Below are 15,691 nucleotides of genomic sequence, written 5' to 3'. Positions count from 1 at the left end.
CACCGACTCCTGGCATTGTGGTTATCGTGGTGTGTGCGTAGGTTAGCCCTGAAAAGGGGGGGGTCTTGGTTAATCCAGGGGGGGAGCTGATCATGATCAGGCTGCTGCATCAGATAAGGAACAGGGATAAATATAGCATTCATGCTTTGTTTTCTTAATCCGACCTCAGGGCGAAGAAACTAACCTTTTAAATAGGTCACTGTGTATGTGTGCGCTGTAAGTTTGGATGACTGAGTACATTTGAGGTTGGTTGCTCTTAAAGGGCCAGTTTGGACCAAAAGACAGAAAAATGAACCAGGATTGGAAGGGATATAAAATGATATGGAAACGGCGCTGAAACTTGGTGTATGCGTGCTTGTGATCTGCCAAGCAGCACAAAGACAAGCGATGCGCGCACATGCGTGCGTGTCATCTTATATAAGATGACGAGGACATCATTGGGCCTGATTTGCATGAGTGAATCATTCCCCCCCTCGCATTAAGCGGAAAAAACAGGAAGGTGACGTGGAGATTTTTGTTGATTGAAAAAAAAAAAAAAACAAGGAAAGAGAATACGGAGAGAAAAGAGAGCGAAAGAGTCAGCGGGGGTGGGTGTTCGGGTCTGTCGGGGGCGTTGTAGGGGGGTGGAGAGACGCCCGGCGTTCCAGTTCCGCTCCCGCCAGGGCTTCGTCTCCAGATCTTCCGAGATGCCGCCGGGTTCCGGCATCAACAAGTGCTGGTGAGGAGCGGCGTGCTGTGGCGGCGCATCGCGGCCATGGAGGTGGCTCTGGTGAGCCTGCAGGAAAACGGCGGCGCCAACAATGGAGAGCAGCAGCAGCAACTCCACTCGGTGCTCCTGGACGACCTGGGCAAAGAAGTGAACGCGCCTCTTCATCAGCATCAGCACCAGAACCAAGAGCAGCATCCTCCTCCTGCTCTGCTCCCACCCGCCTGGAGGATCAACGACATGAACAGCACGCTGAGCTGCAGCGAGAACGCCATGGACGCGCTCCTGCGCGCCGACCACAGCCCGCACGTGTTCGACGACGAGCTCCTGGACTTGGACTTGGACTCGGACAGCAACGAGCGAGTCCTCATCAACATCGCCGGACTTCGTTACGAGACGCAACTGGGAACGCTCAATCAGTTCCCCGACACGCTCTTGGGCGATCCGGCTAAAAGGATCAAGTACTTCGACCCCCTGCGCAACGAGTACTTCTTTGACCGGAACCGGCCCAGCTTCGACGGTATCCTCTATTTTTACCAGTCGGGGGGGAAGATCCGCAGGCCGGTGAACGTGTCCATCGACGTGTTCGCCGACGAGATCCGATTTTACCAGTTGGGCGAAGAGGCCATGGAGCGCTTTCGTGAGGACGAAGGCTTCATCAAGGAGGAGGAGAAGCCGCTGCCGCGAAACGAGTTCCAGAAGCAGGTCGGTGTCGGAAGTCATCGACAACTGTTTTTCTCGATCTCGAGAGTCCTCCGGGACAGTGTCTCTGACACAAACGTGGGCCGCTGACCCGTTTTGAGTCCGTTTTGGCAAAATAATGCTAACGTGAAGAAAAAAACAAAAGATCGATTACACTCTCTCACGGTAGATGACCAATAATGCTCTGCTCCATATCATTTCCTGTTCACTCATTGGCGTGTTTGAGAGGGACCACATCTCATTTTATTGTGATTTTGTTGGTTTTAGTTCCTTTACCTGCTCGTAGTAATGAGTCCCAAGAAAATTAAGTGGGAAGAGTGGGAAACAATGAAGTCGAAAAAGGATTGCGGAGTACGAAAATAATAAGCGAGAGTCTGACATTCAAGATCTGCTGGAAGGAACAGTAAATGGTTTAAAAAATGTTAATTTTTTGCTTTTTACCAGTATATTAATTTCTATTAACTGGAAGGTGGGTGGTTGGATCCCTTAACCAGTAGGGTCGTAGGGGCACCTTTTCCTGTGGTGTGTCTTGGTGGCACCCACCCCTCTCTGAGCCAACGAATGTTTCCACCTGGTCTCAAACCAGGGACGTTTCGGTGTTAGGCGAATGTGCGAACCACTGCACGATGGAAACACTACAGAATTAAATCATTATCGATGTTTAGGTACGCACTTTATGAATATTTTGAATTTATTTAAGTATGCGGCTATCTTATGGTGTCACTTGACCTGATTACCCTCCAAACACACCTCTCCCTCTTCACTATATCGGGAGATGGAATAAGAGCTTGCTCTGTCCACTCCACGCTTTGCTGGTCATCTTTTTTGAAAAAAAGGTCAATATATTATACTTACTTTAAACTGCAGAATTATTTAATTGGATACATTTGAGATGAGGACATTTTTTATCTTATTTGGGTCGCTGCTTGTCATTAGGGTGCAATGGTGGGTCCTCAAGTCAGACCAGTTGAGAACCACTGCTGGTCAGCAACCCCCAGACCAGAGACCGGTACCAGTTTTAAGGTACCAAGCTGAACAGAAATAAATAAAAGTCAACTTACCTTAGAGAAACTCATGTTGCGCTTATACCATATTAACGGTTCATGGATCTTTTAACGTCCTTGGTCGTAGCAGCTACACTTCCTGTGGTGTGTCTTGGGCATTCCATTTACATGTATTACTTTTTACCCAGAAAATCAAATTAATGTTTGGGTGCACATATATTCTGTATTTGAGCAATTATTGATCTTGAAAAATATGGGAATTGAACCCGAAAGCGGCGGTGGGAGCACCTAACCACTAGAGATGTAGATGACGTAGGAAAAGGTATTTCATTTGATCACATCATCTGACTATTTTCATTCACGGAGCCACCAAGAATTAAATAATTTATTGACGGCAAAAACTATAACCACAAGACTGAATTGAAATTGAAATTGAAAGTGTATTTATTTAATGAACTTTAAATTCAGAATCATCATCATATCCACTAAAGAGTTATTGTCCTCTGTGTCACTGTATCTTTCCGATTTCTCCATTCCCTAACATTCGTCTCTGGTACTGTGGAAGAGTGTGAAAGCAGCCATCCACAGGCCTGAGTAACAAAACATAAAAAAGATTGTATATAGTCGTTTTCCTTGCCCTCATGTCGGTTTTAGATCAGGGGATGGTGTCATAATAGTCTGTAGTTTGCAAACGTCTGTAGTCTGTGCAACCCTTTAGGACTCTTTTTGATTAAGGGCCTCACAAATAAACATGACCTGACTTATCCTGAGGTTTTTGAGTTTTCCCTTGCCCTGATGTCGGTTTTAGATCAGGCGATGGTCTCATAATAGTCTGTAGTTTGCAATAGTCTGTGGTTTGTGCAGCCCTTTGAGACTCCTTGTAATTAAGGGTGTCACAAATAAACATGACTTGACTCGACTTATCCTGAGGTTTTTGAGTTTTCCCTTGCCCTCATGTCGGTTTTAGATCAGGGGATGGTGTCATAATAGTCTGTAGTTTGCAATAGTCTGTGGTCTGTGCAGCCCTTTGAGACTCCTTGTGATTAAGGGTGACACAAATAACCATGACTTGACTTATCCTGAGGTTTTTGAGTTTTTCCTTGCCCTCATGTTGGTTTTAGATCAGGGGATGGTGTCACAATAGTCTGTAGTTTGCAATAGTCTGAGCAGCCCTTTGAGACTCCTCATGATTAAGGGTGACACAAATAACCATGACTTGACTTATCCTGAGGTTTTTGAGTTTTTCCTTGCTCTCGTGTTGGTTTTAGATCAGGGGATGGTGTCACAATAGTCTGTAGTTTGCAATAGTCTGAGCAGCCCTTTGAGACTCCTCATGATTAAGGGTGACACAAATAACCATGACTTGACTTATCCTGAGTTTTTTGAGTTTTTCCTTGCCCTCATGTTGGTTTTAGATCAGGGGATGGTGTCACAATAGTCTGTAGTTTGCAATAGTCTGAGCAGCCCTTTGAGACTCCTCATGATTAAGGGTGACACAAATAACCATGACTTGACTTATCCTGAGGTTTTTGAGTTTTTCCTTGCTCTCGTGTTGGTTTTAGATCAGGGGATGGTGTCACAATAGTCTGTAGTTTGCAATAGTCTGAGCAGCCCTTTGAGACTCCTCATGATTAAGGGTGACACAAATAACCATGACTTGACTTATCCTGAGTTTTTTGAGTTTTTCCTTGCCCTCATGTTGGTTCCAGATCAGGGGATGGTGTCATAACAGTCTGTAGTTTGCAATAATCTGTGGTCTGTGCAGCCCTTGGAGACTCCTTGTGATTAAGGGCGTCACAAATAAACATGACTTGACGAGATTAAATCGAATGCCTTTTCTTAAGTCATTTACATCTCTTGATGTCTATCAATTCCATCGTGGCGTATTATGATTATCACTACTGTTATTAATAGGCCAGGCGAGAATACTCTTAGACATGAAACCGGTCAGTGGTACGAAAAAGGTTGGGGACCACTGCCCTAGGGTCCTTACACAAAGACTACCCAGGTCTTAGGTCTTTGAAGGTTGTCCTTTTAAATCAGGGGTGTCAAACTCATTTGAACTCGGGGGCCACACAATAGAACAAACATTATGTTGGGGGCCGGACTAGTAGATTAAAGAGAAAGAAAAAGAGAGATCAAGAAATAAGAGAAAGAGGGAGGGAAAAGGAGAGAGGGCGGGACAAAGAAAGAAAAAAGAGAGAGAGGGAGAGAGCGTGAGAAACAAGAGAGATAAAAAAGTCGTGAGAGAGGGGGAAAAGAAAGGGAGAGGAAGAAAGAAATCCAAAGAGAAATAGAAAGACAGAAGGAGAGAAAAGAGAAAACATAGCGCGAAGGGTAGGAAGAGAGAAAGAGAAAAGAGAGAAAGGGAAAAATGGAAGTTAGAACAAAAGAAGTTAAAAAGACACAGAGAGAGAAAGAGAAAAAGAGCAACAAAGGAAGCGAGAGAGAGGGAGAGAGCGTGAGAAAGAAAAGAGATCAAAAGTCGTGAGAGAGGGGGAAAAGAAAGGGGGAGGAAGAAAGGAATCCAAAGAGAAATAGAAAGACAGAGGGAGAGAAAAAAGAAGAGAAAGCGCGAAGGGTAGGAAGAAAGAGAAAAGAGAGAAAAGGAATAAAGGAAGTTAGAGCAAAATAAGTTAAAAAGACACACAGAGAGAAAGAGACAAAGATTAACAAAGGAAGCGAGAGAGCGGGAGAGAGCGTGAGAAACAAAAGAGATCAAAAGTTGTGAGAGAGGGGGAAAAGAAAGGGGGAGGAAGAAAGGAATCCAAAGAGAAACAGAAAGACAGAGGGAGAGAATAAAGAAAAGAAGAAAGAGAAAAGAGAGAAAAGGAATAAAGGAAGTTAGAGCAAAAGAAGTTAAAAAGACACAGAGAGAGAAAGAAACAAAGAGCAACAAAGGAAGAGAAAAAGAGAGACTCAGAGAGTGAAAGAGAAGGAGACAGAGTGGGAGAAAAGGGGTGGAAAAGAGAGAGAGAGAGAGAGAGAGAGAGAGAAATCAATACAAGTACAGTGTCTTTGTTCGAGGCAAGTTGACATATTTCAACCTGCAGCTTGTTTTTCTCTTGCACTTCTCCGAGTGTTGTCCCGCGGGCCGGATTCAATCCCTTAGCGGGCCTGATCTGGCCCGCGGGCCGCCTGTTTGACACCTGTGTTTGAAATAATCCTACAATCAGACGTTTGTTTTTTTAGTGTCATGGTCAAAAGTGCTTTTGTAAAGAAATGCTTGGGTACAAAATGTACCGAGGACATGGAGTGTGAAAATCCTTCACACAACCTCAAGGACTAAGTAGACAGAGTGGCAGATACCGCGAATAACATGCAGGAATCAATCGTTCCGCTGCAAAAAAAAATGGCGGAAGATTTAGCTTAATGTAAGTTTATATTCTGTTTTACTGGTTAAATAGAAAAAAAATGTAACAAAGAGAAAATATATTATCTACCAGCTTGTTAATCCATCCATCCATCCATTATCTGCACCGTTTATCCTCAGTAGGGTCGCAGGGGTGCGGGGAGCCCATCCCAGCTGTCTTTGGGCAGTGGGCAAGGGACACCCTGAACTGGTTACCAGCCAGCCGCAGGGGACACAGGGACAGACAATTCACACCTAGGGACAATTTGGACCAGCCAATTAACCTGACATGCATGTTTTTGGAATGTGGGAGGAAACCGGAGTGCCCGGAGGAAACCCACGCAAGCACAGGGAGAACCTGCAAACTCCGCATAGGAAGTCTGGTAGCTGGATTTGAACCCATGACCTCAGGACAGGAAACAGGAAGCAGAACCCAATCGCGTAACGTTACTCACAGTTTATTGGGGAGAAGAGAAATGAGCAGGAAACCCACACAAGCACGGGGAGTACATGCAAACTCCGCACAGGAAGGACTGTGTCACGGACATGCTAACCACTCAGCCGCCGTGCCGAGCTCGTAAATCATTTTTGATTGATTAAAATATTACTTTAAAGTAGGTAGAAAATTCTAAGAAAGGAAATTTCTAGTTTTTTTCTATAAACGAGATTAAACACATAAAGGGGAAGAGGGGAGGAATTCACCCACCAACTAGAGAAAGAGAGAGAGAGAGAGAGAGAGAGAGAGAGAGACAGAGAGAGAGAGAGAGAGAGAGAGAGCAAGAGACACAGACAGATAGATAGATAGATAGATAGATAGATAGATAGATAGATAGATGGATGGATAGATAGATAGATAGATAGATAGATAGATAGATAGATAGATAGATAGATAGATAGATAGATAGATAGATAGATAGATAGATAGATAGATAGATAGATAGATAGATAGATAGATAGATAGATTGATAGATAGATAGATAGTGAGAGAGAGAGAGAGAGAGAGAGGGAGATAGATAGATAGTGAGAGAGAGAGAGGTAAAGTGAGATAGATAGATAGATAGATAGATAGATAGTGAGAGAGAGAGAGAGAGAGAGAGAGAGAGGGAGATAGATAGATAGTGAGAGAGAGAGAGAGAGAGGGAGATAGATAGATAGATAGATAGATAGATAGATAGATAGATAGATAGATAGATAGATAGATAGATAGATAGATAGATAGATAGATAGATAGATAGATAGTGAGAGAGAGAGAGAGAGAGAGAGAGAGAGGGAGATAGATAGATAGTGAGAGAGAGAGAGAGAGAGGGAGATAGATAGATAGATAGATAGATAGATAGATAGATAGATAGATAGATAGATAGATAGATAGATAGATAGATAGATAGATAGATAGATAGATAGATAGATAGATAGATGAATAAATACTAAATTAGAAACATTCTTTGCTGATTTTAGGTATATTCTTCCTATTTGAACATAATTTGTCTTGTTTTTCTAATATATGAAAAAAAAAAAAAAAACTTTCAGCATCAGAAAACAGTCATAAAAACGACTTTTCATCGACTTGCAAAATTTAGAGAATCCAGAACCGATCGATGGCCGGTATCAGGGAGCCAGAATTATCGGGAGATGGGGATTATCAATAGAAAGCAATTTGACAGCTTCTGCGGTAGGCACAGTCCTTAAATACCAGATTATTGATTAACTCATTCAATGCCAGGGATTTTTCTCAATTTCGGAGAAACGGTGCCAGACAATTTTTGGCAATTCGTCTGATTTTCGAAGGCCTACGTTGATAGGCACTGGAAACATCGACCCTCATCTTTTATTAGAAAAAATCTTTCAGTCATGATTACCGATGTGAATCATCTGTGTGCGCTCCTTCGGCACCAACTGCCTCAGACTTTGATTCCATATTCAAACCCAGTCCTGTCTGTCCCCTTTTGTCAGTCCGTTTGCGAACCTCAGTGAATACCAGGCAAGCCTTTTTCGACCCTGACTCCCACCTGTCCCGTTTTTGCTCCCGTCTGTCTCCAGCTACGACCACGTCTGCTCTCCCGTCCTTAATTACCACCCGTTTTTGATCCCGACCACGTCTACTCTTCCGTCCCCGCTTACGCCCCGTTTCTGACCCGACCACGTTTTTGCTCTCCTGTCCCGGCTATCGACCTGTTTTTCCATCTTTGACACCGCCATCGCTCGCTACGGAAGATCCACTTCCGTGTTCAGATCACAATACGAGTACGAGAGCGACTTGCTTCCCGTGCCTAGCGAACACCGGATCGTGGGCGCAGCCCTTCCTCTTTCCTTTAATAAAACTTGTGAGAAACGTAACGCAATTGGGTCCTGTCTCCGTCCTGGTCCTGACAGTTTCTAGGTTTTACCATTGGTTAGTACACAACAGTTGAATATTGCTAAGTTTCATGAAAATACACGTAATATAGCAAGAACTTTCCGGTGACTTGCTTACACCATTTCTCTCACCATGGCGGTCGTGTTTCCCCGGGCAACCGTGTTCACGTGGACATGCACAAAACGATATCCCTCTCTGACAGACAACGATGATGGGACTCCGTCATCTTATTTTGAAAGGAACACGCTCTGTTGAAGAGTTAACAGCTTATTACTATTTGTCCATATCTCGCGACTCTCTCCACACTGCTTCACTACGCCTACTCACCACACGGGGCCGCCTACACTCAGCAGGAAGTTGGGCCTGCTTGACGTGCGGACAAATATCTGATCAGAGCCACTCCTGCTATCCAATGGTGATTTATCATACCGAAATCATTCCCAGAGGCATGATACGCACCAATGAGCAGCTGTCACGGTTGCCACGGCGCCCAATTGGCCCCGCCCATGGACATCAGCTGAAACGCGTTTTCAGATTGCTCCCTGACTACTTAAACGCTTCCTGTGAGTCGCCTGGTGTAGGAGCGCCTGCGAAACTCCTGCTAAACTCTGTTGAGATACGTCAAACCCTGTGAATCTCCGTTTTTGCCTGTGTTTTGCTACCGTTTTGTTCTCACCCCGATTTGTTTGATTTTGACCACTTCCTCGTTCCGATCAATCTACGTCCGCGACCAACGATCCCCGGCTCGAGTGTGCGCTCATTTCTCTTTCCCCGATAAACTGTGAGTAACGTTACGCGATTGGGTTCTGCTTCCTGGTTCCTGTCCTGGTTCGTGACAGCAGCGAAAAACAAGGTTTTTATGCGTTATGGCAATGAGGAGAAGGACTGTGGTCCCGTCCGTCTGCATGTCTGTACCTTCTGTAGCTTTTGGGGTTTAACCAGTACTGCACCTTTAATGAGGCTACAACACCAAAAGGCGCACACAAAACGGTCAATCTCACTGATCCGTAAAACAAAAAAAGACGGAGAGAGGGAAGAGAAGACTGGTCAGAAGTTCTAACCAGGCCCAAGATCTTGCTTCTTACTCTAAGTAAACCTTACATCTTCAAATATTTGTAATTCATATTTAGCTAACATGTGTTCCGATACGGCACAGTTCTGAGTTCATGGGTTCAAATCCAGCTACCAACCTTCCTGTGCGGAGTTTGCATGTTCTCCCCGTGCTTGCGTGGGTTTCCTCCGGGCACTCCGGTTTCCTCCCACATTCCAAAAACATGCATGTCAGGTTGATTGGCCTAACCAAAATCAAATTGTCCCTAGGTGTGAATGAGCGAGCGAATTGTCTGTCTCTGTGTGCCCTGCGACTGGCTGGCAACCAGTTCAGGGTGTCCCCTGCCCACTGCCCGGAGATGGCTGGGATGGGCTCCAGCACCCCCGCAACCCTACTGAGGATAAGCGGTGCAGATAATGGATGGATGGATGGATGGATGGATGTTCCGATACTTCACTTGAAAAGTTTTGGGATTCTAAAATATTTGTTTTTACTCTATCACAAAAACAAAGGGAGTGAACTTGCCATCAGGGCTCCAACAATTAGTCCAGGGGTGTCAAACTCATTTTAACTCAGGGGCCACACCATAGAACAAACATTCTGTCGGGGGCCGGACTATTAGATTAAAGAGAAAGAAAGAGAGAGATAAAGAAATAAGAGAAAGAGGGAGGGAAAAGGAGAGAGGGTGGGACAAAGAAAGAAAAAGAGAGAGGGAGAGAGCATGAGAAAAACAGACATAAAAAGTTGTGGAAGAGGGGTAAAAGAAAGGGAGAGGAAGAAAGAAATCCAAAGAGAAATATAAAGACAGCAGGAGAGAAAAGAGAAAAGAAAGCGTGAAGGGTAGGAAGAGAGAAAGAGAAAAGAGAGAAAAGGAAAAAGGGAAGTTAGAGCAAAATAAGTTAAAAAGACACAGAGAGAGAAAGATACAAAGACCAACAAAGGAAGAGAAAAAGAGAGACACAGAGAGTAAAAGAGACAGAGAGTGGGAGAAAAGGGGTGGAAAAGAGAGAGAGAGAGAGAGAGAGAGAGAGAGAGAGAGAGAGAGAGAGAGAGAAATAAATACAAGTCTTTGTTCGAGGCACCTGGCATTGGCAACATCAAGTTAACATATTTTAACCTGCAGCTCGTTTTTCTCTTGCGCTTCTTTGAGTGTTGTCTCACGGGCCGGATTCAATCCGTTAGCGGGCCTGATCTGCCCCGCGGGCCGCCTCTTTGACACCTGTGAATCAGTCGATGTTTTCGTCAGAAACCGATAACATGCCGCCAGACGCGTTTCTTTGACAGAGTGAGGGATCTCTACATGAATACAATCTCTGTTGAGAGTTGTTCAGGCGCAATAGTGTTATTGCCTAGCAGACCTTGTGCATCATGGCAGTACCTCGGTGATGCACGAACATTTAAAGAGAAAGCATATCGGACGGACAGTCTGACTTGCCTTGGTAAGATTCAAGTCACGTTTAAACCAAAATGGTTTTGATGAATTGTCTTGGATATCTCATCTCATCTCATCTCATCTCATCAGCCGTACCGCTTATCCGCATTAGGGTCGCGGGGGGGCTGGAGCCCATCCCAGCTGTTTTCGGGTCCCAAAACTTTTCAAGTGAAGTATCGGAACATCCATCCATCCATTATCTGCACCGCTTATCCTCAGTAGGGTCGCGGGGGTGCTGGAGCCCATCCCAGCCATCTCCAGGCAGTGGGCAGGGGACACCCTGAACGGGTTGCCAGCCAATCGCAAGGCACACAGGGACAGACAACTCATTCGCTCATTGTTGTAAAACAACATATGAATAAGAAAATTCGACTTAATTCTATTTGCGTGTATTCACCAGGTTTGATGGAAAACCTCAAGCTTGGTAGCGCGCCATTTCCTTTCCAATTTCCTGCATTCTTGTTTAAGGGTTCTAGTTTCATCAGTAAACCAAGGCGTGCGTCTTTTAGGACGTGATTTAAGCTTTATGGGCGCTATTGAATCCAGGACACTAGCCAGGGTAGTATTAAACTCATTCATGAGTGAGTCAATCGAGCCTGCGCTTCATCACTTTTGCTGCTGCTGGATTTTAGTGCTGCTTTTGACACAGTGCACCACAATTTCCTAGTAGAACGGTTGGAAAAATGGATTACCGTATTTTCCGCACTATAAGGCGCACCTAAAAGCCTTTATTTTTTTCAAAAGCTGACCATGCGCCTTATAATACAGTGCGCCTTATTTATGGTTCAATATTAAGTCGCAAAGTCTTCCAAATAACTTGCAGCCGTCGACTAGATTTCCCCCGAACGCCAAGTAGTCCGCAGTGTATGCTGGGATTTATTTACTGGCGTTTCATTGGCTAACCAATGTGTCAATCATCATTTGAATGGATCACTATTGGCTAAAGTTATTCGGAGGTCAAGGGGCGGATCCTTTTTATCATTTACAGGCTGGCATAGGCTAAAGGGGCGAAACAAAGCCTGCAATTGGCCGAAAAAGATGAAGAAAAGCATTTTTTTCTATTCTGTGTTTGAAAATATTTTATTCTCCTGGATTTACTACCCTCACGGATATAAGAGGACAATGGCTGCACATTATTATGAACACAACGACTTCGGTGAACTACTCCGGGTTTTAAATTGTCTTTGTATCTTGTTTCAGACTGAATGCGATGTTTCTGTGATAAGCGGTGCAGATAATGGATGGAATGGAGTGTCTATTTTTAAATTCAACTCAATTCCAAGTGTTTATCGTCATATGCACAGTAAAGTTGCGAGTGAAAAAGAAAATAGAAACTAAGGAATGGTTGGCATTTCTTGAATCCCAAGACTTTAACCTTCCGAATGATGGAACGATGCATTTGAGTGACATCGTACGGACACCGCATCCGCACGTGTCTACGACACGTATTTGCGTCTTTGCACGCTTCGGGAATGTTAAGGGGGTAATAAGTTGGACTGAACTATCTGACTGTTTTGTCCACGTTCCCATTGTAGCGCCTTATAATCCGGTGCGCCTTATGTATGTCAAAAATAGGACCAAAAACTATTTTTTCGGGGTGCGCCCTATAACCCGGTGCGCCTTATAGTGCGGAAAATACGGTAGTCTCTCAGGAACTGTGGAATGCTCTTCCCCCTGAGATCCGTTCTGCAACCTCAGTGGAAATGTTAAAATCTAAGCTAAAAACTCACTTCTACTCCATAGCATACGAATAACCTACTCTTCTCGTCGGCTGAAAAATAGTCTGTGTGATATAGTGTAATAATCTGTGAAGCCCTTTGAGACTCTTTGTGATTTGGGGCTATACAAATAAAAATGACTACAGTGAATGTCCAAGATACTTCATTTTTGACCTTTTTTTTTTTATAAACCTCATTCATGTCGAGCAACTCAGGATCTCACAACAAAATGGTAATGAACAATATACATGATATAACATGCAGGGATCAGAATTTTCCGCGGATCCGCGGATTTCCGCTGTTTTTGAACCCCAAAGGCATTCCGACTTTTTCACTTTTTCTCTTGCGTAGCAAACAAATTCAAAATCCGACTGTCTCACTCTTTCCTTTATTGCTCTGGCGCACCCTGGCGGCCGTTAGAAAAATTGGCCGCATTGTCGCACAAGCTGCAGGGACTGAACTGCATTTGAACTTATTTCTGTTGCAACTACGGGAAAAAAAACCCAGAGCTTTGTGGGGAAAATACAGTATTTACAAAAAAATCAGTTATGTGGGCAAATTATTTTAATCTTCTAAAAATGTTACTTAAATGATAAATATAAGCATGGTTTTGGACAAGTAAATTGCCTAAAACCCAGGTTTTTGTTTTTTTTTTTTGGGGGGGGGGGGGTAGGGTAGGTGGGAGGGGGCTCCGCCCTGGTTTATTCCTGGACGCTTGCTATTTCAGCTGAAAATGAAAATCTCCATTCTGATCCCTGAACATGTCAAACTACATAAATAAACACTTTTGAAAAAAAAATATGGTGAGTCCTTCGGTGGTTTAAAAGCTTCCTTGCTCGCATTTTCTCAAACAGAAACACAAGATACAAAGAAGTCGTAACCATGGACAAATTGTCGGTTACAGCCTCTTCCGCCCGATGCTGATCGAGCACTCTAATAACATCGTGTCTAGGGGAACTCCCCTGAGATGTAATGATCGCCAACTTAATATCTAAGAGTGTCCTCTCCGTTGCACCAGGTACCAGAGGAGCAATGTCAGTTTTTGCCTTCGTGAATAAAAAACTATATCTCGTGAATCATCAAACAGGCGGCCCGCGGGCCGGATCAGGCCCGCTAAGAGATTGAATCCGGCCCGCCAGACAACACTCAGAGAAGCGCAAGAGAAAAACAAGCTGCAGGTTGAAATAGGTCAACTTGATGTTGCCAAAGCCAGGTGCCTCCAACAAAGACACTGTACTTGTATTTAGTTCTCTCTCTCTCTCTCTCTCTCTCTCTCTCTCTCTCTCTCTTTCTTTTCCACCCCTTTTCTCCTACTAGGTCTCTCTGACTCTTTGTGTCTCTCTTTTTCTCTTCCTTTGTTGCTCTTTGTCTCTTTCTCTCTCTGTGTCTTTTAACCTCTTTTGCTCTAACTTCCATTTTTCCTTTTCTCTCTTTTCTCTTTCTCTCTTCATACCCTTTGCGCTTTCTTTTCTCTTTTTTCTCCTTCTGTCTTTCTGTTTCTCTTTGGACTTCTTTCTTCCTCTCCCTTTCTTTTCCCCCTCTCTCACGACTTTTTATCTTTTGTTTCTCACGCTCTCTCCCTCTCTCCTTTTCCCTCCCTCTTTCTCTTATTTCTTTACCTCTCTTTTTCTTTCTCTTTAATCTACTCGTCCGGCCCCAACAGAATGTTTGTTCTATCGTGTGGCCCCCGAGTTAAAATGAGTTTGACACCCCTGATCCAAGGCGAGGGCTAAGTTTTATACTACACATTCTTAGGTGGTTTTATAAAAAAAAAAAAAAAAAAACCACAATTTTCGGATTAATATTACCATGGTAATCGTGACTCTTAGGCTTGTTTACAATCAGGAAATAAACATGACAAGAAAACAGCTATTAATTGTCAAGACCGGAACGGAGACAGGACCCACTTGCGTTGCGTTTCTCAGGTTTTATTGGAAGAAAGAGAAAGGGTTGCATCCACGATCCGGTGGTTGCTGGACGTGGGAAGCAGGTCGCTCTGATCGTGGAAGTGGATCTTACGTGATGAGCGATGGCAGTGTCGGGAACGGGAAAAAAACGAGTCAGTAGTTGGGACAGGAGAGCAAAAACGTGGTCGTAAGCGAGTCGTAAGCCAGGAAAGGAGAGTAGACGGGGTCGGGGACAAAAGAGGTCGAAAGCCGGGATGGGAGAGTAGACGTGGTCAGGATCAAAAACGGGTCGAAGCCGGGGGACAGACGGGAGCAAAAAACAGGTGGGAGTCAGGGTCGAAAAAGGCTTGCCTAGTGTTAACTGAGGTTCGCAGACGGACTGACAACAGGTGACAGAAAGATCGGTAATCATGACATTAATATGGAGGATTTCAAGTACTACTCTTTAGAATCCATACATTGTTGTTTTAAATTACCTGTCATTGTTTTAAAACTAGATATTGTACATCAAAACTCTTAATGGTATCTTGTTTTGGTTTTGAATTGGTGAGCGCTCGAAAGTACACCTGCACAAAATGTATGTACAAAGCAGAGTTAGAGTGTATCTGAACCGCTATGTGAGGCGTTGTAGGTTTATTTATTTTTAAGCCAAAACAACGAGAACTGTTATGGGAAGTGAAGACAGACTCCTGTTAGAGCAGGGGTGTCAAACTCATTTTAACTCGGGGGCCACACTATAGAACAAACATTATCTCGGGGGCCAGACTAGTAGATTAAAGAGAAAGAAAAAGAGAGAAAAAGAAATAAGAGAAAGGGGGAGGGAAAAGGAGAGAGGGCGGGACAAAGAAGAAGAGAGAGAGGGAGAGAGCGTGAGAAATAAGAGATAAAAAGTCGTGAGAGAGGGGGAAAAGAAAGGGAGAGGAAGAAAGAAATCCAAAAAGTAATAGAAATACAGAAGGGGAGAAAAGAGAAAAGAAAGCGCAAAGGGTATGAAGAGATAAAGAGAAAAGATTGAAAAGGAAAAAAGGAAGATAGAGCAAAAGAGGTTAAAAGACACAGAGAGAGATGAGACTAAGAACAACAAAGGAAGAGAAAAAAAGAGACACAGAGAGTGAAAGAGACAGTGGGAGAAAAGGGGTGGAAAAGAAAGAGCGAGAGAGAGAGAGAGACAGAGAGAAATAGAGAGGGATAGAAAGAGAGAGAGAGCGAGAGAAAGAGAGAGACAAAGAGAAAGCGAGAGAGAGAGACAGAGACAGAGACAGAGACAGAGACAGAGACAGACATACAGTGAGAGAGAAATAAATACAAGTACAGTGTCTTTGTTCGAGGCACCTGGCTTTGGCAACATCAAGTTGACATATTTCAACCTGCAGCTTGTTTTTCTCTTGCGCTTCTCTGAGTGTTGTCTCGCGGGCCGGATTCAATCCCTCATCGGGCCTGATCTGGCCAGCGGGCCGCCTGTTTGA

General features: G+C 44.1%; 1 protein-coding gene across 2 annotated transcripts in view; it reads left to right on the top strand.

Annotated features, from left to right (window-relative positions):
• The first annotated feature begins 626 nt into the window (after positions 1–626).
• The window catches only part of LOC148356203 (potassium voltage-gated channel subfamily A member 1), a 35,347-nt gene continuing 20,282 nt past the window's right edge, over positions 627–15,691 (top strand). For both annotated transcript variants that reach the window (XM_088347176.1, XM_088347174.1), the window contains exon 1: positions 627–1,411. In XM_088347176.1, coding sequence (XP_088203302.1) covers positions 755–1,411 — 657 coding nt within the window. In that variant the 5' untranslated portion in view covers positions 627–754. The remainder of the gene's footprint in view (positions 1,412–15,691) is intronic.

Source organism: Urocampus carinirostris, chromosome 11, assembly GCF_059441175.1.
Source record: "Urocampus carinirostris isolate Australia breed hairy pipefish chromosome 11, RoL_Ucar_1.0, whole genome shotgun sequence".
Lineage (NCBI taxonomy): Eukaryota > Metazoa > Chordata > Actinopteri > Syngnathiformes > Syngnathidae > Urocampus > Urocampus carinirostris.
The sequence above is the reverse complement of the archived record's forward strand: the minus strand, read 5'-3'. Positions and strand labels throughout refer to the sequence as shown.